Source organism: Arvicanthis niloticus, chromosome 9 (assembly GCF_011762505.2).
Source record: "Arvicanthis niloticus isolate mArvNil1 chromosome 9, mArvNil1.pat.X, whole genome shotgun sequence".
In the NCBI taxonomy this organism is placed as follows: domain Eukaryota; kingdom Metazoa; phylum Chordata; class Mammalia; order Rodentia; family Muridae; genus Arvicanthis; species Arvicanthis niloticus.
In genome coordinates this window covers 4,729,947-4,751,958 of record NC_047666.1, presented here as the reverse complement: position 1 = coordinate 4,751,958, position 22,012 = coordinate 4,729,947, and the positions used below count along the sequence as shown (strand labels likewise).

The 22,012-nt window shown below is 40.9% G+C and overlaps 1 protein-coding gene across 6 annotated transcripts in view; it reads left to right on the top strand.

Annotated features, from left to right (window-relative positions):
* The first annotated feature begins 386 nt into the window (after nucleotides 1–386).
* Hpgds (hematopoietic prostaglandin D synthase) overlaps nucleotides 387–22,012 on the top strand; it is a 37,810-nt gene continuing 16,184 nt past the window's right edge. Inside the window, exons 1-6 of one of the 6 annotated variants that reach the window (XM_076939874.1) lie at nucleotides 390–576; nucleotides 7,938–8,077; nucleotides 9,707–9,856; nucleotides 12,452–12,623; nucleotides 18,301–18,442; nucleotides 21,621–21,713. In XM_076939874.1, the coding sequence (XP_076795989.1) occupies nucleotides 18,310–18,442; nucleotides 21,621–21,713 (226 nt within the window). In that variant the 5' untranslated portion in view covers nucleotides 390–576; nucleotides 7,938–8,077; nucleotides 9,707–9,856; nucleotides 12,452–12,623; nucleotides 18,301–18,309. Of the gene's footprint in view, nucleotides 577–7,937; nucleotides 8,078–9,706; nucleotides 9,857–12,231; nucleotides 12,624–18,300; nucleotides 18,443–21,620; nucleotides 21,714–22,012 lie in introns of those variants that run through there. The other 5 variants (XM_076939872.1, XM_076939876.1, XM_076939873.1 and 2 more) reach the window with 5 other exon arrangements.

The following is a 22,012-nucleotide window of genomic DNA, read 5'->3' as shown; positions in this document are numbered from 1 at the left end:
AGGAGCAGAGGATCTGAAGTGTTATGCTGACAAATTGTCCTCTATGGTTTAAGCTCACTGAGGAGCTGGCTCTGGAGACGGGAGTCCCCACTGCAGACTCAAGCATGTATGTCTCTCAAAATGCTCTCCTGTCCTGGTCACACTGGCCCTTGACTTTGTGACAAAGAAAAAGAGAAGAAAACATTCCAAGAGCCATGCATGACATTGTGCCATTAAGGACAGCTAATGAGCAAGCTATTTCCAGCATCACTTACCATACCTAGTGGGATTGAGATGTTTGTATTATACTCAGCTAATGAGATACCCATCTATGGGAAGGACAGAAAGCCCAACAGGGACTCAAGGGATAAAGCACCAGATGCCAGAGAGGAGCTGCTATGCCAGGCTCTGCTGGCTCTCAATGCCTGCTATTTCTGCCTAAAACCTCCAGGTTCGTTTTCCTCTGACTGAGATACAATGCCACTGTCCCACCCCTCTTTCTTTGCTCCATATTGGTCTGCCTTTGTTTCTGCCCATACAACACCTGGGTCACCTTGCTTAAACTTCCTCTTCTCAGTGACAGCTACAGAAAAAAAGGTAAGAATGTATCACGTCCTGAGTTCTTTTAGGTGTCTGGTTTTTACTGGTGGGTGTGTGTGTGTGTGTGTGTGTGTGTGTGTGTGTGTTTAGGATTTTCTAGACTACAGGAACTTAAATCCAATTACATGTGGTAAATTACAAAGAGGTTCTATCAATCCATCCAGTCATCTTTTTAAAAAGTCTCATTGAAAGCTTTTAGACTCTCTTCCTGTATAATTTGTTTAAAGTGAGCGGACTGAGTTAACCAGAGGCAGGCTGACTCCATGAAAGGAGTTTGGGAGACTAGGCCTAAATTTCTAGTTCCCAGAAATGAGAACCTGGATCCAGGAACCCAAGGTCAGCCAACCACATCCTCCGATCCCAGAGGACACCTTGTCATGTGGCCTGCAGTAAGAATAGGTAGCTAAAATGAGTAAGCCACCCCCTGGAAAGTCTCCAGAGCCTAACAAATTGTAGAATCAGTCAGACCCCTGGAGGTAGAGCTAACCAATGGATGTAAAAGGGCACATACCCCTCCCTGAAATTGCCCTAACTGACAATAAAAGCCGGGCCTGCAAGCCCACTAGGAATCTCCATTTCTGAATGGGGAGATTTGAGTTTGGGAATATATCATTCTTTGGCAGTTCTTGGACCCTAACAAAAGTAATATGGACTTGCATGAGATGAATTCTGGGAGAGGAGCCCTCCCTTTCTATTTCACCTGGAGCAATATGTACCTTCGATACCTCTGGACTTTCAGAGGTATGTTAGCCCAGGGCCTAGTCCTTCCTCATTAGCTATCAGTTGTTCCAGCTGTGACTTAGGATGCAGAATGTGCTTGGGCTCTACTGCCTCTTCTTGAAACAGAGGTTACTTAAGTTTATATCACCATGAAATATTATGCAGGTTTGAGAAAAGAAAATAAAGTTCTGTGCTCTCAGCAGCAGGCATCCATCATCTTGATTGTCCATAGAGAAAAGGTTAGAAGGGAACTAGCGTGATCTCTTAGGACTCAGGGCCTCTGTCCTATCATCTGAGTAAGACGTGGACATCTGCACACCATAGCTGTGCCCTTTAAAATATCACAGTGTTAATACACCTTCACAGAAACAGGAGCTAGGCCAGCCGTGGTGTCTCACAGCTTTAATCTCAGCACGTGTGGTGATCCTAGACAGTACTATTTTAAGAATTAAAAAGAAAGAAAGAGAAAAAAAAGTAAAAAGAGGCCCCTACCCAGTGCCATACAGCATGGGTGCGGCATAGACAGCACTCCTGAGATGACCCAGATACCCAGAGGCCCCGGGTACCACTAAGATGGGCAAGTGAGTGATGGAGAGATGGAAGAGAAAGAGAAGCAGAAGGATGTGTGTACAATGAAAAGAAGGGGAACTGGAGACTCCAGTGAAGAACAGCCTGATATGATAGCCAGCCATGTCACCTAAGGCCATGCTGTTGCTGAAGGCCATGTCTCTGCTGTAGTCCTGAAGTAGAACGCATATGTTATCACTAAAGGCTAGGCAGATGTCTCTGGTCAGGGCTTCAGCCTGAGGCTAATGTGCAAAGCTGGCCCCAGCCCACATTCAGTCATCATTGGAGAACTGGTCCTGAAGGCATGAGAGCAAGAGAATGAGCCTCGCCCCTTTCCAGCTGCAAGGGAAAGTGCAGTAGAGCTGGCCCTGGTTTTATGGGTTGTGGGTGAGCCAGCCTGGAGGGCATGAGCACAGAAGATCTGGCGCTGCCACTTGTCTGATGTGGGGTGGCATAGGCAAGGGAGAGATGCCCTTCCACCATCCACACTCCCAGCCACCTGCAGCACGTGGGAGAGCTGGCACAGGGGTCATGAGCTTGGACATCATCACCTTTGGTACTCTTGAGAGCAGATGACAGCACAATAGAGCTGACCCCTGCTGGCATGAGTGCAGGTGAACTGGTGAAAAAGGCAGACAATAGGAGAGCTGGCCTAGCCCACTGCTGCAATTGGCATTGGATGAGCTAGCCAGTCCTACAGGTCCAAGGCTGCAGGATCTCCATGACACGGGGCAAAAGGTATGCAAGAGAAGTCCAGGTAAGGATCCAGTATTGATAGTGTAGCAGAAACCAAAGGCCTCAAACCAAAGCAGTGACTCTGCAATAAATATTTACAAGTTAAGAACTGTGGACAGTAGGGAACACTGTGGGATACACTGTGGCACACTACAGCTTCCACGGTGAGATTCGCTTTGCTTTTTTTCCTTTGAGTGGGTGGTTGCATGGTTGGAGGGCTGGTGTGAGCAGGCAAGGAGATGAGTGGGATTGGGGTACGTGGGGTATATGATGTGAAATTCACTAAGAACCAACACAAAGTCAAATTTAAAAAGGAAGAAGAAGAAAGGAAGGAGGACCACCATGGAATTCTGATCTCTTTTAAATTGTGTATAGATGATCACTTTAACTGGCTTCCCCTCCAAAGCTTCCAGGCACTCATTCCTTCCATAGGAGTCCCATGCAACAAACAGCGATCATCTGATTACACTCAGTTACTTTATCCTTCTGAGGGGCTCTGCCACCAAAAAAAAAGTCATCAATCTTGCTAATGACAATGACAAAGCCTGCCAAGGATCCATTAGTTGATTTTCCTGTCTGTCCTCTTCCTCTAATAAGAGCAAAACTGCCCCAACTATTTTCTTGTACCTCGGTAGGGATTCAAGTAGCACTAAAAATCTCATTTTTTTCCCTACAGATGCTATCTCTGTCACACAGCATTCTCTAAGGATGCACATTCTCACTGTACAGATATGTTCCTATGTGCTAGATCTTTGCCATGTACCAAGTGGTATTGTAGCCCCTCAGATGAACCCTCCTCTCTGGCACTCGAACTGCTGCCCCTCTATACCACCCCTTTGGCCACCTCAGAAAGGGTTAAAGTAGTCTGTATTCCAAACCCCCACAGCAGTTAGGGTTCCCTCTAATAAGGGAAAGAAAGAGTTAAGAGTTAGCCAAATCCCTGACAGGAAGACAGATGCAAGGAGGAGCCGTGACTAGGTAATAAGGATGGCAAACTTCCAAGTCAGCTGGCTTCTTCCTCATCTAAGGCAAAAGCCTGGCAGTCTAAAAGAAGGTCCTGGTGGTTTTCTCAGGAAGCAATGGCTGTTGGCCAATCAGCCATTCTGTCCTTGCTCAAACTGACCAACCTTAAAATGGAGCTTGGAGAAGATCCATTTAAACAAACAAACAAAAACACACACACACAAAAACCCAGCCCTTCAGTAGAGACTGGATTTTTCAGGCTCCCAAGAGCCTCTCTGGTTTACATAGTGAGTTGGAGTAGAATCCAAATATATATATCAGGTAAACATTAGAATGAAATGACTGTTTTTCACTGTATCTAGTGTAGACATCAGAATGAATGGTTGTTTTCTAAAAGTTCTTTGACCTTGAAAAAGCATGGTAGAAAACTGATTATCTTCTGTTTTCTGTAGAGTTGTTTTTCTGAAGGAGCTCTGCAGCTCCTTCCTTTGCATTACCTTGGTCACAAGCAGGTCTTGGCACACCTAGAATATCATGCATTATTGAATACTGCAAACTGTACACAGTAAGGACTAAAGCTGCAGGGGTGTGATATTTTCCTTCTCGAAATACAGAGATTAGATTAGGGGCTTTGGTATGAGGAATTTGTTTTACCTAGAAAACAACTTTCGTGTAACAATCAATAAATATGTTTCTGTGCAGCTGTTTGAGGTTAGTTCATTGTGGCTGGACCTTCCTGCTACCTAAGAGCCTAATCGTTCTGGAGTGACCCTCTTTCTTCAATAGACCCAAGTAACTCAAAACATCAACACTGTGGTGTCTGTTTCTCTGTCCTCCTGATGGAATCTAAAGATCCAATACCACAGGACGCACTCCCCCAGAGATACTCACGGACAGGACTTGCTGTAATAACATGAGGTTTATTGATGAATTGATAATATCCGATACCGGGGTTCTCTTGTATGAAGGCAAGAAGAAACTGAGCCAAAATTGAGGGCAGTAATTATACCATATTATCAGGGCTCATGAAGGCAGTTATACATTTACTTCTTAAACATTAACCATAAAGTCCAAACTCCAACAGCTGTTCTCAGGCTCAGTTTCCATCCTCAGGCCCGATTGCTAAGTCTGTTTATCCAGGTTTTACTGTGCTAAGGGCTCATAAACTCTTATCTTGGGTCTTTCTTCCTCTGGAATGTTTGTTGAGCCTTTGAAATGTGCCTCTCCCAGGATGCATCCCTGAGGGAAGTTAATGTTTGAGTGAAACTCCAAGCCTAAGAATCTTTTAATTCTGAAATTACATTCTTACAGTAGCAAATTGAAAAGTAAGCATTCCTTGCTCTGCTCCGAGTCTGTCTAATCTTTCCCCCAACACACACACTAGCTTTCACTCTACCAATAATGAATGATACTTCGAGACAGGACAAAGGGTGGGAAGAACTTTTCTAAATAGGCTTTCAGCAAAATCTCATAAAACGTGTTCTTCCCAGTGTCTTCTCAGCAAACCATAGCAGTCCAGAAAAGGCCTACTTCACAAGCCTCACTTATGTGCTGGTAAACCCTACTTCCCTATGTTTGTCTCCATCCATTTCCTCCATCCTTACCAATGAAACCTCAGCATCACCAACTTTGAGCTCTCGTCTCCTTCTCAATATAGCAGGGACCAGAACTTACCTGCTCTAGGCAAATTACTTAACCACCTTTTCTTACTTAAACCTAACTCTGCTAACTCTGTCTGCCCCTAAAATCTCCCTCACCTTACCAGTGTTCCTTGACTCCAGTACCTTCTGTCTAGCTAACAGGCCACCCAACTCATTTTACTTTTTGATGCCCTGAGAAATCTTTCATCTCTCAGAGCAGAAACAACAGGACTGAGGGTTTCTTTACATCAAGTAATGACTCTGTCTTACCAGCTGTCTGAAACCCTAAAGAAATTTCAGATCATCTTGGACATTCTTTGGGACCACTCAATTCTTTGATTGTTGTGGTTCTCTGAAACCAAAGAAGATTGTATCTCCTGGCTGTTGCCAATAGAAGGTGTTGTGCCCACTTCTAAGAAAATGTTGCTTCTACACAAGAAAATCTAAATTGATTCAAGACAGAGCTCAAGGATTAGGGAACAGGCTCAGGAAACACAGCAACAAGCCTCCTTCTCAGAGTGGGTTCTTGTTTCCCTCCCACCATGGCTCCTTCCTTGCACATACCTGTCCTACTTCTTATCCTCATGCTGAAGTGTTTACTCCATCTTTCAGACTTTTTATGGAAGATCCTCTTGGATCAAATTCCCTACCATCACTTGGTCTACAACAAAGGGTGAAGAAGTCACTCTAGACCCCAAAACTTCCAAACAACAGCCCCCTCTTCCAGCAGGAAGTAACCAGACAGAAAACAATGCCCACATATACATGTACACACACACACACACACACACACGGGATTTGGGGGCACCAAGCTCTCAGACAGACACCAGTGCCCTCTCACCAATTGAAATCAAACTAAGTCTATTTTTCATTGCCCTCCAATTTACAACTTACACATGAAATTAAAAAGCTTCTATACAACAAAGGACATCATTATTCAAACAGAGATGCAGCTTACAAGCCATCTAAATATCTGAAAGAGAGGTAATATCTATAACGTAAAACAAACTCAAAAATTAGGCACCAAGGAAATAAAACTCACTTAAAAACGGGGCACAAAACTAAACATAGAAGGTTCAAAAAGTGAAACTGCTAAGAAGTGTTGTTTTAAGTGTTCAATATCTTTAGCCATTGGGGAAATGCAAATTAAAACGACTTTGAGATTTCATCTTACCTCTGTCAGAAGGGCTGAGGAAAAAAAAAAGTAAGATGACGAATGTTGGATTGATGTAGAGAAAGAGGAACATTTATTCACCACTGGTGGGTACAAGCTGGTGCTGCCATTGTGAAAATTAGTGTGGAGTTTTCTCAAAAAGCTAGAGACAGATCTACAACATGAGCCAGTTATATTGCTCTTGAGCATATGTCCAAAGTATATTTCACTACAAGAATATTTTTTCATCCATATTCATTGCTGCTCTATCCACAATACCCAGGAAATGGAAACCGCCTAGATGTTCAACAATGGATGAATGAATAATAAAAATGTGACACATTTACATAGCAAAATATTATTCAGCTGTCAAGAAAAAAATAAACTGCTAAAGTTTACAGGTAAATAGATCAAAGCTAGGAACAGTCATTCTGAGTGAAGAAATCTAGACTCAAAGAGATAAATATCACATGTTTTGTCTTCTATGTAGAGGATGTTAGCTCAGAATCTTTAGATATTTCATTTGCAACACCCACAGATGTTAGGAAATTATTAAGGCTCCAGATTGAGGCGGGGTGTCTTTCAGAGGAAGGGAGACACAGCACAGTGATATAAAGGGGGGCAGAAGAACAATGGGACAGAGGCTAAAGGTGGACAGATGGCGAAGAAGAGCTGAGTATAAAACCCTTCTGAAAAAGTCACAGGAGATACTACTAGTGCAATGCCCCTACTAACACCATAGGCTAACAAATGAAAGGCCCAGTACCCGGAATGGATTGCTTCTGTTGTTACTGTTGGTGGTGGTGGTGGTTTGTTGGTTAGTTTTGGGTTTGGGTTTTCAAGACAGGGTTTTTCTGTGTAGCATTGACTATCCTGGAACTCTTTCTTGTAGACCAGAGACTTGAGGCTACCCTCAGAGATTTGCCCACCTCTGCCTTCCAAGTGCTAGGATTAAAGGTGTACACCACTATCACCCAATTAGGTTGCTTCTATTTTTAATTAGTGGCCAGTGAGGTTCCATAGACACCAAAATATTAAAGACTATTGCATTTTTCTCTTGGTTACCTCCAGAATTTTAAGATAAGACTCTTTTGCTGAAGATATCACATTACAGAACATGAAGAAACCAAGCTAGAACTGACCTCAAATCTTAATCTTTACTGGCTAGCTTCACAGTGCTAGAAGGTGCTGTGCATACTTCCAGAAGAGAAAATACTCATTAATTTTATCCAGCTGTAGACTTTTTGAGACGTAATAACTAGCAAAATCTACCCACTGCTGTAATAGCAGCCTGAGTGTCATGGGAGTAACTAACCATTTGTAACTAGATTTAAGACCTACTACACAATATGGAACCCATTACTGGCACCATTAACAGGGAACATGTAGTTAGATGGCCCATCAGCCCTAGCAGAAATTACTTCTATTATTCTGCTAAAAGGACTGTGGTGGTTTGAATACACTTGGCAAATGGGAAGTGACACTATTAGGAGATATGGCCTTATTGAAAGAGGTGTAGTCTTGCTGGAAGAAGTGTGTCACTATAGGGGTGTGCTCTGGTGGTTTCTTCCTATGCTCAGGCTCTCTACCCAAGTCAGAAGAAGTCTTCTCCTAGATGCCTCTGGATTAAGATAGAACTTTGAGCTCCTCTAGCAATATGCCTGCCTGCACTGCTGCCCTGCTTCCAACCATGATGATAATGGACTAAACCTCTAAACCTGTAAGCCATCTTAATTAAATGTTGTCCTTTATAAAAGTTGCCTTGGTCATGGTGTCTCTTCACAGCAATGAAACTCTTATCTAAGACAGAAGTTGGTAACAGGGCCCGGGGGTACTGTTGTGATAGGCTTGGCCATGTTTTTGTTTGGAGGTATGTGGATTTGGGGACTTTGGATTTGGAAAGCATTAAGTGTATTTAGAATGCTTTAAGTGCATCTTAATTGGCCATCCTAATAGGAATATGAAAGACAGTGGTGCTGAGAGTGGTTTGAACTGTGGGGTCTTGGCTCTTGATGTCTCAGAGAAGAATTTTAGTATATGGCCTAGAGACTCTTCTTGTGATATTATAGTGAAGAATGTGGCTGCTTTTTAACTTTGTCTGAAGAGTCAGCCTGAGGCTAGGGTGAGGAGATTCAGATTAATTGCATTGACAAAGGAAGTCTCAAATCAGCCAAGTTTAGACTTTGTCCTGTAGTTCACTTTTGTAAGAAGCATTTTGATCAAGCTATAGGAAGCTTAAAAGGAAAAATGCAAAATGTATGGTTCAATTATTGAAGAGGCACCAGTGTAGCAATAGAAGTGTAATAGAGTGCAAGGATATTAAATTGAATTAAGGGAGTGGTGACCTCAGGGCAAGATCCCACCCAGCTAAGTTTATTGTTTATGTGTTTGCAGTTGAACAAGAAATGGTTATATCATGTTAGGCATTATTATTACCTGGTATTTAGACTTTTAATCTGAAATGAACTGCAATCCAGAAATAGGAGGTACCTATGATCACGAGGCTGGAAGACACAGGCTTTTGATCAGGATCTTTACATGGGATGACACATAATTTTGACCTGGATCTTGAGGCATAGTGGCCGTGAAAAGCTTAGGTCCAGGCATGGAGGTACAGGCTTTTAATCCCAGATCTCTGTATTAGTGCCAGCCAAGTAGAAAAAAAGGTTAGGCCCAGGCATGGTGGACCATGCCTTTAATCCCAGCATTCAGAAGACAGAAACTTGCAGATATCTGAATTTAAAGTCAATGTACAGAGCAAGTTCCAGGACAGCCAAGCTTAGGCAGTGAAGGAGTTGGAAAACAGAAAGCTGGTAATAATGTAGTAGAACAAAGGGGCCATGTTCCAGCCTACTAAGCAACAGAACTCTGCAGCTTTGGACATGTGGCTCTGGCTTTAGAATCAAGAATAAAAGGCATTACTGGGACAATTGATGCTGGTTAGATGAAGCTAAGAAATTAGTGGTGATTAAAAAGAGAACGGCATCACTGAGGTGAAATCTTCTGGAAAGTATTTTCTGAGAGCATGACAAAGCAGTGTTCCAGAGATAGCCAAGGTTGTACCTCATGCTGCAGCTGGACTTGGTGTTGTGTAAGAGTCCTAGATGGTACTAGTTTTAAAAGCATGAAGGGGTCATAGAAAGCAGCTGAGGCTTGGAACTGAGAGGCCAAGAAAGGCATTGGTAAAGGTGTATCCTCAGTTGCAGTTGATGTCCCAGGACTAAAGGGGTCATGCAAAGGACTTGAGAAAAGCTGCTAACAGGGAATGGAACCAGCTCTAGAGAAAGAAGTTTTTTGTTTTTTTTTTTTGTTTGTTTGTTTGTTTGTTTTGTTTTGTTTTGTTTTTCAGTCAACAAAGATGAAAGAAGTTGGAGACCTGACATCGGACATGGAAATGCAGAGTTTGGAGTTTTCACAGCTGGATTTTGGTCTTGCTTTGGTCCAGTATTTCCTCACTATAATGTTTTGGAATGGTAATACATAGCATGTGATGTGGGAGGTATGTGATCTACTTTTTGATTTTGATTTTATAGGGAATTACAGCTAAATGATTGTGTGAATTTCAGAGAAGACTTTGAACTTTGGACTTTTAACCCTGTTGAAATTGCTATAGACTAAGGGACTAAGGGACAGTCTTCTTCTGGCTGCCTTTGAATCAAGAGCTGGTGAATGGGTCCAAAATACAATGTATGAAATTGCCAAAGAACTAATAAAAATAAATTCTACAAATAAATTTTGGGAAGATACTTGAAGCTTTCCAAAAATCCTCTTTAAATGTTTATCTAAATAACCATTGTACCCATAAATAATAAATACTTACTGGGGCTAGGGATTATGAAGGGGAATATTTGTCCTTTGATTTGAGTATCTTGTCTTGGTTACTATGCTTTAAACTGAAGACAGCTTGAAGGTCTTTTTTCTCAGTCCACAAAGCCTGTGCTCCTTGCCTCATTTTTATTCACTGTCTTGCAGGAGAGGAGTGTTTTCTGGGAACTGTCTGAGTACTGCAGCAGTGACAAAGCTTCAATATTCAGAATTATGTCTTTTGAGGGTCCCAGAACAGAACAGGGTTAAGTCACAAATTGTACTTATTGATGAGTCTTTCCTCCCACAGAGCATAATGAAGTAATATAGAAGTGACATAAATTAATTCTGGAACAATATTGAAAAATAATTTAACTTATTCTATTTCAGTATTTAATGGTCCTATCAATAAAAAAAAAATACACATGACATCTTATAAGTTAGAATGAGGTATCTGGATAATTCTTCATCTGTAAGTGATGCTTTAACAAGCTCTGGTCAGTTGTGTACCACAGTCAAGGCTGTGCATGATGCTTTATGGAGATGAGGAGCTAGCACAGGCCAGGACTGTGCTCAATCCACAGCCTACAGGGAACACTCAACCTTTCAGAGAGTTTCTATGACTTTTCTTGGCTGACATTTAAAAATTCTCTTTTAGCCAAAAGGTGAAGAAGGAAACAGCTACACAGTCTTAATTGTATCATTCTTTACAGTATCTGAGGAGGTAGGTAAGAAAACAGTATCACTTTTTGAAATCTGGAGAAATAGACAATAATTGATTTTCCACGCATTTTGCCACTCAGTTTAGAAATAGGAACAAATGCTGTTGGCTTTGCTGACTCCTTCATCCCAAGTTTGAATACTTCATTAGTCAGAGCTTTAGTTTCCTAAGTAACTGATTATGATAGGAATCTAAATAAAAGATACCCAAGCTGGAGAAGAAAGCTTTGTAGACTTCCTCTGGAGACCTTTCTTCCCCAGCAACTCAGTAGCCACAAACGGAGGAGCTGGTGGCTTTAAATGCTTCCTCTTTATCAAAATAAAGGGGAAACTATGTGTGGGCTGATTTAAAATAAGAACCAGTGAGAGAGAAACCCCCATGAAACATTGGTGAAAGATAATCTGGTCCTGATGTTGATCTTGTCCAGCTCGACCATACCATCATTCACTTTGCAGCTGATTTTACATAGTTTTCAGTGATAGCCTTTATCTCTGTGTCCATTAGTCTCACCTCAGACAGCAACAATTTAGCGTCTTTTAATGGGCAGAAAAGAGGCTGTATTTGTGTCTTCTTAATTGTTTTACAAATGAATATTTATATTATTTACATTTATATAATTTGTATATTTATGTTATGTATATTTATAGTTTTCTTATTTATTTATAATTGGTGGGTTTTTTTTTTCATTTTCAAAGTAATAGAAGCTCTTTTGAAATAGATCTCACTACATGACTGATAAGCTTCTCTGAGATATGAGTGTTCTGGGAAAGTGAAAAGCACCCTGTCATTACACTGTTTCAGTGGATAACATATAGATTTCATAATGCACAGGTAGATATTTTATTGGACATTTTTAGTAAGCTGTGCTAATATTAAATTGACTAATTTGTTATATTAATATTAACTGAAATTAAATTTGTGTTCAAATTTAACGCTGATAGATATGTGTTGCTACGAGAGAAAGGTATTCTCATGGAGTCCTTGAATCTTGCACACTTGGGTTCTTTCAAACAATGGGCCTCTTCCAAGAAATGAGCGTAAACAGAACTCAAGCAACCATGCAAATGTAGTCCTTGTGAAAGTCTGACATGTGCAGAAATGCTACGAGAGTTCAGTCATCAGATAGAGATCAGTGTCTATGTGGAATGTCCAACAATCCTGTAGAAACAAGAGACCTCAAAAGAGGGAACAGTGAAGCACTGCATGTTACAGACACTACTGTATAGAGGGCGGGGATCAAACAAGTAAATCCTGCACTGTGAGATGTCACAATAACAATGAGCAAACGGTGTGTGCGCTGGAGGTGGAACTGGTGAGAAGGCACAGAGCAAACGCATCTCTAGGGAGACTGTGAAACGAAGTAAGACACTCTAGACATGGTAGGAAAACATGACGGGGCTTGTTCTCTGATTCTCCAGAGGCCTGTGGTGTAAGACTAAGAATAAAGAGCATGTAGCAATCTGTACACACAAGCACCTGTGACTGCGACTTTACTCTTTATGCAAATATGTTGGATTTATACAGAGAGCTTGTGAAATGATGATAAAAGCTACCCAGAGCTCTTTACAGGCTGACCTTTGGACACGTGCATCTTATGTGAGAAATACAGAAAGGAAGGCTTTTAGGTGGAGGAAGTGGCCTCTGGCTGTCTTGTGACTATCACTCAGTCATCACAGAAACCACAGTACAGACAGGAACTCAGATACAGAGACACAGCAGAGGAAAGGGACTCTTTGTATAGGTAAGTGGTGAGAATTCTTTGTTCTTTCTGTTTTATTCTCCCGCTGCCTCCCCCAGCTTGAGACTGTTCTGTGCTCTATAGCTTAATGGCATCGGCTCATTCCAAGCTTTCATACACACAGGATCATGTGGAAATCGAATGACAACCTGTAAGAGCTATGGATTCAGAAGCTTTTAGAAATCCCCCAAACATCACCATCCTTGAAGGAAAAAAATCCTATCTTGATCAGCCTTGATAAAGTCTTCAGACCTTTCCCTGTGATTTTCTTCAGGATGTAAAGCAGTATAAATTTTCATTCATGTCCCCAACACTTGTGTGTAGGCATGGGTGTGTGTGTCTGTGTCTGTGTGTGTCTGTGTCTGTGTGTGTGTATGTCTCTGTGTGTCTGTGTCTGTGTGTCTGTGTGTGTGTCTGTGTGTGTCTGTGTCTGTGTGTGTGTGTGTGTGTATGTGTGTCTGTGTGTGTCTGTGTGTGTGTCTGTGTCTGTGTGTGTGTATGTCTCTGTGTGTGTGTCTGTGTCTGTGTCTGTGTCTGTGTGTCTGTGTGTGTGTCTGTGTGTGTCTGTGTCTGTGTGTCTGTGTGTGTGTCTGTGTGTGTCTGTGTGTGTGTCTGTGTATGTGTGTCTGTGTGTGTGTCTGTGTGTGTCTGTGTATGTGTGCATGTCTGTGTATGTGCGTGTGTGTGTGTCTGTGTATGTGTGTGTCTGTGTATGTGTGTCTATCTGTGTGTGTATGTGTGTGTGTGTCTGTGTGTGTGTCTGTGTGCGTGTCTGTGTCTGTGTGTGTGTCTGTGTGTGTGTCTGTGTGTGTATGTCTGTGTGTGTGTGTCTGTGTGTGTGTGTCTGTGTGTGTCTGTGTGTGTGTGTGTGTGTGTCTGTGTGTGTATGTGTATGTGTGTCTGTGTCTGTGTGTGTATGTGTGTGTGTCTGTGTTTGGGGGCTTTATTTGTATCACAGTCTGTCATGTGAAGGCATATTTTTTGAAGTGTGTCTATGCTTGTCCAAGAATTGCTTCTTTCACCATTTGACATTAAAGATAGTTTAAGAAATTTACTTCAGTTCAGACCGTTGAACTTAAAGTTTCTAAAGAGCAGTGTAGTTACTCCGTGCTCAGGGGTTAACATAAGGCAAGCCTCTATAGTGCCATTTTGCTGTTTTTTTTTTATAGAAAATAGAGATCCCAGTTCACTGGTTCAAAATTAAGCATCCAGTGTTTGAAATTAGCAATTTAGTTAATAAAGTGTCATCTGTTTCCCTCTTGATCTAAACTTTTTACTCTGAACAGGTAAATTTTCCAGATCTGAACTAAAAATCCCTCCCCCTTGCACTATGAAATTATGGAAGTCAGTGTATGCTCTTCCCCTAATTGTTAGAAAGCAATGGCTGGTGTTAAGGGATGCCAACGTGTGTAAGGTCTTCCGTGGAGCTCCTTGGCTCCATGCCGACGTGTGCATGGTCTTCCATGGACCGTAGCTCCTTGGCTCCTTTCTGCATCCAGCTTCTGCATTTTAAATACCAGATTCTACACAAATGGGGTGCAAACACCATGCCATGTCCACTACGTGTGATGGCTTTGTGGTGGGGTTAAGACAGTTGGCAAGACCAGAGATGATTCCAGTTGTGTACTCCAGACTCAAAAAGCTATTGCAGAATTACTGGACATGTGAAAAGAACTTGGCAGGAAACCCCAAGTATTTCCGAGTTCCAGATATCTTTTATTGAAATGTGAGAGCTCTGTTAGGCCACTGGTGTTAAATAAATTATAAAATCGCTGTTGGCAACTGGCCTTCTGTGGTGGCTCTTTCTGCCTGAGAATTGGCTTTGGAGTTCTATTGTCTTTCAGGCATACAAACTAAAAATATTAAACTATGTTTAACTGTTTTACCTTAATCAAAATAATACACCTGCCTAATCAGACTTAAGTGATGTTACCACAATTCACATTCTATTAATAATCACATTACAAGCACCCATGCAGACCGCTCCTATATATTTCTTACAATCAGCTAAAATATCAGTATTATGAAAAGTAAAAATAATACAAACCTAATAGAATGATAGTACAGAAGACAGACTGCTTTTCAAAAGCACTGTTAACCTATGTGAAATGTTGTTTCCCAACAAGTTTAGCAAACACTAAGAATTTAATCTTCCAGTGGATAGAAGTTCATTTAAGCTTGAGTTTTACCCAGGGCCTTTATTGCTCAGTCATGTGCTGACAAAATGCACATGATAGTTTCCAAATATCTATCTACTCAATGAGAAACTTTGCATGACTTCCCTTGGAGTATTACGAAAGTAGATAAACTTTTTGTTCTCTTCAGGAGTAAATGCAATTTTCTCTATGTGACATTCTCACAAGAGCATGGGAGAAGAAAGTCCAACAATGAAGCCACTGGGAAAAATGAGCCCAGCGTGATGCCAGAGGTCTCTGGCTCTATTCAAATCAAGTTCAGTCAAATTAGAGTCAAATAACAGGAGTGGCATTTTTGTCTGTTTTGGTTTGTTGGGACAAGGTCTTTCCAAGCAGCTGTGGCTGTTCTGAAGCTTATATATACCATGCTGGCCTAGAACTCATAAAGACTCATGAGCTTCTGCCTATTGACTGTTGGGCTTAAAGGCATGTGCCACTATGCCCAGCTTGGCCACATTTCTTGTGTGAGGCAAATTAGAGTCTAATGATTTAATTTTTTATTTGGTTGGTTACATCACATAGCTCTAAGGTTTTCCCTTCACGTGTTGGGCTGTAGTGTTAGCTTGAGGCTCGTCAGCTATTTTACTGCTGTTATGAACCTTTTGCTGGTAATAGTTTTTGCTGCAGTTTGTCACGTTGTTGTGAGCTCAACCAAATAAGTTTTACTTTTCTTTTTATATTTCATCTTTTCTTTTCTTTATGGTAACATAAGAATGAGATTTCAAATAACCTGATCTTGAAGATCCGAGTCCAATGAAACCATGAAATCTGGCTTATGCCCTTCACTGAAGGAAAGAGCGCTGGGGTTTCCCTCCCCCACCCCTTTCATGTCTGCTAAGCTCACACTCTAAGTCACACACTGTATGGAAACTTTAAATTAATTTATTCTTCGGCAGTTTCATCCATGTGTATAACTACTTCAGGTCACATTCATCTCTCCTCCTTCACCCCCCCCCCCCCCCCCCAGCACACCCTTCCCTGGGAACAACTCTCTTCCACTTTCCTGTGTCTTTGTTTCACCTGTTTTTATTCAGTGACTCACTGAATTTAATCTGGGTGCCCCATGGACATGGCTGTGCGCCTACCCACTAGAGCATGGTGACCACAACACTAAAGACAATGGCTGTCCCTCCAGCAGCCATGGACTGGAGTAGGGGCTGGGCTCCTTGAGTTCCAGTGTTCATTAGATAATATTTTCAATACTGTTTTGTGGGCAAAGAAGCTAAAACTGGAAAAAGCTGCTTCCAAGGTCTCTGACAGCCCACCTCTGTCTCCTGTGTTCTCTGTCTCTCTGTCTGTGTGTGTCTCTTTCCTCTCCCTCCCTCCCTCTCCCTCTCTTCTCTCTCTCTCTCTCTCTCTCTCTCTCTCTCTCTCTCTCTCTCTCTCTCTCTCTCTGCTGGCCTTGTACTTCAGTGTACTTTGTGGGGACACATCTGACCGTTGTCCTTTGAGGCAGACATGCTTCAGTAGAGTGGGATTATGGCCACAGAGATGAACTGCTAAGTGAAAAAAAAAAAAAAAGTTTAGCTAAGGCAGTAAGCCTTCTCTTAGTGTTTATTGTGAAATTTCTTTGAATATATAATAATTTCATAGCTTACATTTTTACAAAAGTTAGTATTACATAGCTTACAAAAACTGGTTACTGACTTGGAATTTCTTATTTTTGTGCAAAGCCTGATTAAATATATTAAATATTTTAGAATCAGTAATTATTTCCATCTGCATTTATTTTTATCTATTTTTAAATATTTCCAAAATACACATATATAACCCAAGAAATACAAGCCTACAATTTGGGAATTTTGCTCCTGTAGAACAAGACTCTTTCCCTTTAAATAAAATGTAGTCATACAAGAACTGAGGACTGTGGTGTGCATGCACAGCTTCTTTAATGTTACAGCTGCTGAAAGAATGTTCTAGAGAGAAAGATAAGCATTTACCAGATGTGCTTACATCTCCAACTCTCATATAGAATAGTATTCTTTAGAGAAACAGAGATAACTAAAAATTTTAATAGCCTTCTTTGTATAAGCTACAATATAAAATAGCATAACCACATATTAACAATAAAACAACCCCTTTATGCAGAATTCACAATGTAGTCAATGTTATCTGTGGATATTTGACTGGAAAAGGTTGTGTATTTAATTTTTAATGCAATTTGCTCATATATACTATGTATGTAAGGAGAAATATATTTATATGTGATAACCAATTTTTATAAAAAGCTCTTCAATGCAAACTAGAACTAGGAATATCAGTTTCATACTCTGTAAGCTATTTTGTTCTTTGAAATATAAAATAAATATATCAACAAGTTATAACAAAGACATTTTCATTTTCTAGTAAGAGTTATAATTTCATAATGTATATTTTAAGGGATCTTTGTCACTTTACATTTTTAATTAAATACTGTGTGTGTGTGTGTGTGTACACGTGTGTACGTGTGTACACATAATGCATGTGTGCCATAGTATGTATGTGGAGGTTTAAAGGACATCTTTTGGAGTCAGTTCTCTCTCTCTCTCTCTCTCTCTCTCTCTCTCTCTCTCTCTCTCTCTCCTCACCTTCGTGAATGTTCTGGAGATAGAATGTAGGTGGCCAGGCTTAGACAGCTAGCAACTTTACGGGATTTGGGGGGAATTTATCTCTCTGTCCATCTTGCCCTTGAGGCAAGATCTCTCTGGTTACGTACACTAAGCTTGAGGCCCATTCTCCATACCCCATCTTACCACAGCATCACTGGAACTAGGATCACAGACAGGAGCTGCTGCATTTTAACCTTTTACATGGGTTCCAGGTATCAAATCCAGGTCTGCCCAGCAGGTGCTTTTAACCAGCCGAGCTATTTCACCACAAACCATTTGAATTCACCATTTTAAATGAACAATTTTCATGTAACTGCTACAATTATTGCATCAGTGTATGGTAGTCAATGATTATTCCGGTTTATAATGTGAGAGCTCAGGTATTAATGCAATGGTTCACTATTATACTAAGACTCTTACATTTATAAGTCTTAGTTTCCAAATGTATATTAATATCTATGCTTTTAAAGTTGACTTTAAAATTTAGAGAATCTCTATAAGCTAGTCCAAAACCAGAGCAATTTAGTAGAATTCAGTCTCCTGTGAAAATGTCTGTTGGTTGCCTGGTCATTATAAAACTGTATTATAAAAATGCTATGCCTCCCATGGCTTTATCTATTTTAAATGTAAGCCATTAAACTTTTATGAGTTTTCTTTAGTTTACCTTTGTGTGTTTTTGAGCAATCAATGAATTCAAGCTTTGTTAGAAAGAACAATTCCAGGGGGAGGAGGAGGGGGAGGGGGGAGGGGGAGGGGAGGGGGAGGGGGAGGAGGGATGAAAGAGGATAATTGGCAAGAATGACTAAAATCCATTGTATTTGCATACGTTTATGAAAACATCAAAGGATTTTTAAAAAGTGAAAACAATAAAAGCCACTCCCTTTCATTTCTTTCCAGAATTGTACCATGCCAAACTACAAATTGCTTTATTTTAATATGAGGGGAAGAGCTGAGATTATTCGTTACATATTCGCTTATTTGGACATAAAGTATGAAGATCACAGAATAGAACAAGCTGACTGGCCTCAAATCAAGCCAAGTAAGTGTCACAAACTGTTCGGCCTTGGGGGGGGGGGGGAGTACATCTCAGGGTGGCGGGGAGTGCATCTCAAGGTGGGGGGAGTGCACCTCAGGGCTTTCCTTTGAAATACAAACCGAATCCCACACAGAGCTTAACACTGAGAAGCGTCTGTTGAGGTAAGCAAAACAGATGTGTACTGTTCTCAGGGCTGGCTCTGGTTTTTATCTTCTTTCTCAATAGATGGCTCACAGAACCATAGGAAACAGCTGGGCAACTGACCTCAGCTGAGTATCACTTCCACCCAGGGTGTGACCTGCTAATTTCCATAAACTTCCCCAAACATCGCTCCTTGTTTATACAATGGCCATAGTTAACTGCCATTTCTCAGGGTAGAATGCTTAAAGAATGATGAGTCTGTTAAATTTCTAGTACTACTTCCAAGCTTCCCTTTCCAGTTCTGAATGCCACCTCCCTTTTGTCTGCACCAGGGCTGCAAATGAAGTCCTTCCGGTCACCAGGGCCACAAATAAAGTCCTTCCGGTCACATCCATTTCATTTGGATCTCTGTGTTGCTCAGGGCAGCTCAGGGCCTTGAACTGCATTTGCTGTGCTCACTGGCTCAGTACTCAAAGCTGAGCTTCTTCGAAAAGTGAAAGAAATTGACCTTGAACCCACCCGATGTGTGTAAAGAGGTCTGGTCCCAATCCTTGTGTTGGGTACAAGACTTATGAGCGATACTTTATTGTTTTTACTTCTTTCCAAACTAATTATGTTCAAATCTAATTAGCTCAAAATAACTACCTCAAACCTAAGATACTGTCTGGGAAGTTGTAGTCAGTACACATGGCTACTCATGTTATTCCCAGGTCTCGTGATTCCGAAAAGCTCTTAGACCTGCTGACCCTGACCCGATGTAGTGAAACAAGAGTCTCTATTCGAACCAGGCTCAGGTTGCAAGCACTTCCCAAAGCACAGGTTAGGAACGTGACCACGCATGTAGGGGCTCGGGATTTTTAATACATAAACAGAGGTTCTCAGACTTTGGGGTCATGTAACAGGGAAGGTGACAAGGGATGTCATCCTTCCAACAAAATACCATTTGTTCAGGCAGCAGGGCGGAATCAAACAACTGGGAAGGGGAGCTCTTCTGACCTTTACGGTACTATCAGGAACTAGTGTTTTTACAAACTGACCACAGCTGTCTGGGACACTTAATTGTCCTCTAATGGCCCAAAGTAAGGCACTACTCTCCCCGAAGATGTTTGGTCTTCGCCTCTCCCAAGGACAGAAGCCACCTGCACTGGAAATACTTAGCCATCTATCAGGGAGGGTGCCAGCCTCTACCACACGGGGCAGGGGAAGGTGAGAGTTGTTGCCTTTGGCTATTCCCAAGCTGGCAACTGTCGCTCCCGGGAGGGATGTTTCGTTAGGGAGTGCCACTATGAAGACGGGGATAGCAATATTTCAGTGCCAAGCCTTGCCTTTTCTGAAAGGCCAGGCCGGGAGAAAGAGCGTGGGGCAGGGGAAGCTATGCGAGCCGAGGGGACCTTCTTCACACACATCATGGTCATTGAAATAATGGTGGTCCGTTGAGTCAGAAAAATGTCAAAGTTACCACCAAGTGAAAAGAAGAACTTTGTATAGTATCATATAAGTTACCGTTTATTTTTAACATTTATGTTAGTTTCTCACGGTTGTGACAGAAATGAGGGAAGAAACTAAAAAGAAAGAAGGATATACTCATGGTGTCAGTGCAGTCAGCTCACTGCTTGGGCCCTCAGGAAGAAAAATACCATGATGGAAAGGCCCTACTTTAAAATCACTGAGTAGAATAAGCTATTCACTGGATCAGAGACTCGTGATCTGATCATCTGTGGAAAGATCCTCACAGAAAGACATGAATACGAATGTAGACCTCTCTCAATCTAATCACATCGACAAAGTTAACTAACACAACATGGAATGCTAATCAGAATACCACAGTCACTGTAGCTATCTAGTAGAAATATTTTGTTTTAAATTTTATTAATTTCCTATAATAAAGCTTTCTCACAGATGTAAAAACTTCAAGTAAAAAGAAGTGAAATTTGCTGATAAAGCACTGTTATTGCTATAACTTATATTTGTACAAAATGCTTTACTTCGAATTGCTCTTCACCAAAATAAGACTAGGAGACCATCCTTAGCGCCCGTGTAAGTCAAATTCTTTAATTGTTGGAACATGTTTTAAACCAATCCATGTGATCTGTTTTGAGACTATGATATTAATGAAGTTTTTAAACACAGGTTTGTATAAAAGTTAACTATGTGGCTGGAGAGATGTCTTGGTGGTTAAGAGAAGTTTCTGCTCTTATAGAGGGCTGGGGTTCAGTTTCCAGTACTCATGTAGTCGTTCACAGGCATTTGTAACCAGTTCCAGGGGGATCTCATCCCCTCTTCTGGCCTCCAAAGACACTTGCACATGCATGGTGCACTTACATACATGCAGGCAAAACACTCATAACACCAAAACAAATAAAAATAAGTAAATCTTTTAAAAACTAGTAAATGTATAAATCAGTCTATAATGAGACAGTGCAACAGTACAGCACGTGGTATCCCTGTAAACAGTTGTGTTATTGTTAGTTTGCTTGTTTGTTTTAATTGAGGCCAGTTCTAACATTGGCCAGAGTATCCAGTTTAAAAATGCTGTTAAACTCATGAACCTCCTGGCTTCACCTTACAAGTGCTAAGGTTACAGACATAAACTATCACACCCTGTTTATGCTGTGCTGGGGATCAAACCCAGAGACTTGTGGGGGCTTCTGTATATTAGTCAGGCACTCTACCAACTGAGGTGCAAGCCCCACCCAGAAACATGATTTTTACAATCACTTCTCTAGCTGTCTTTATATCCAGTTTTCAAAGCTAACAAAACGTAAAAAAATGTACCAGAGAATGTGAAATTGTCCTTTTTAAGAGGAAATGTTTTGAGGGACTTGGATAGAGATCAAACAGTATAGTGTGTTTTAAAGGTAAGTATATTTTAAAGTTTATATGTATGTATGTATATCTATATATATTTATTATATATAATTCTTAAATACAGAATATATGTGTGTTTATACAGAGTTTAAATGACACCTTGTTCCTATGTTCTAAGCTTTCTCATTCTTTGCTCTGCTCTGAGGTTGAGCCTCCACTTGTTCTGTTTCAGCTCTTCCATTTGGTAAAATCCCTGTTTTGGAGGTGGAAGGAATTACACTTCACCAGAGCCTTGCAATAGCAAGATATTTGACCAAAAACACAGGTAATACACTTGTTATTAGTTAAGGCCTTAAATAACTGAAAAAAAATGTGATGTTTCTTTAGTATTTCTTCAACAGCTGTATTATTTAACGATGGTGCAATTAAGAATGGCTATGAAGATTAGAACAATATAAATGTATCATCTGTTAGTGGAACTTTCTGTGAATGCTTTAAGCAGCTATATTATTTTATTATTTTATATTTTTATATCCAGGTCTTACTATGTAGTGTTGACTTGCCTGGTACTTGCAGTATAGCTCACACTGGCCTTAAATGCTTTATCCTTCTGTGACAGCCTAC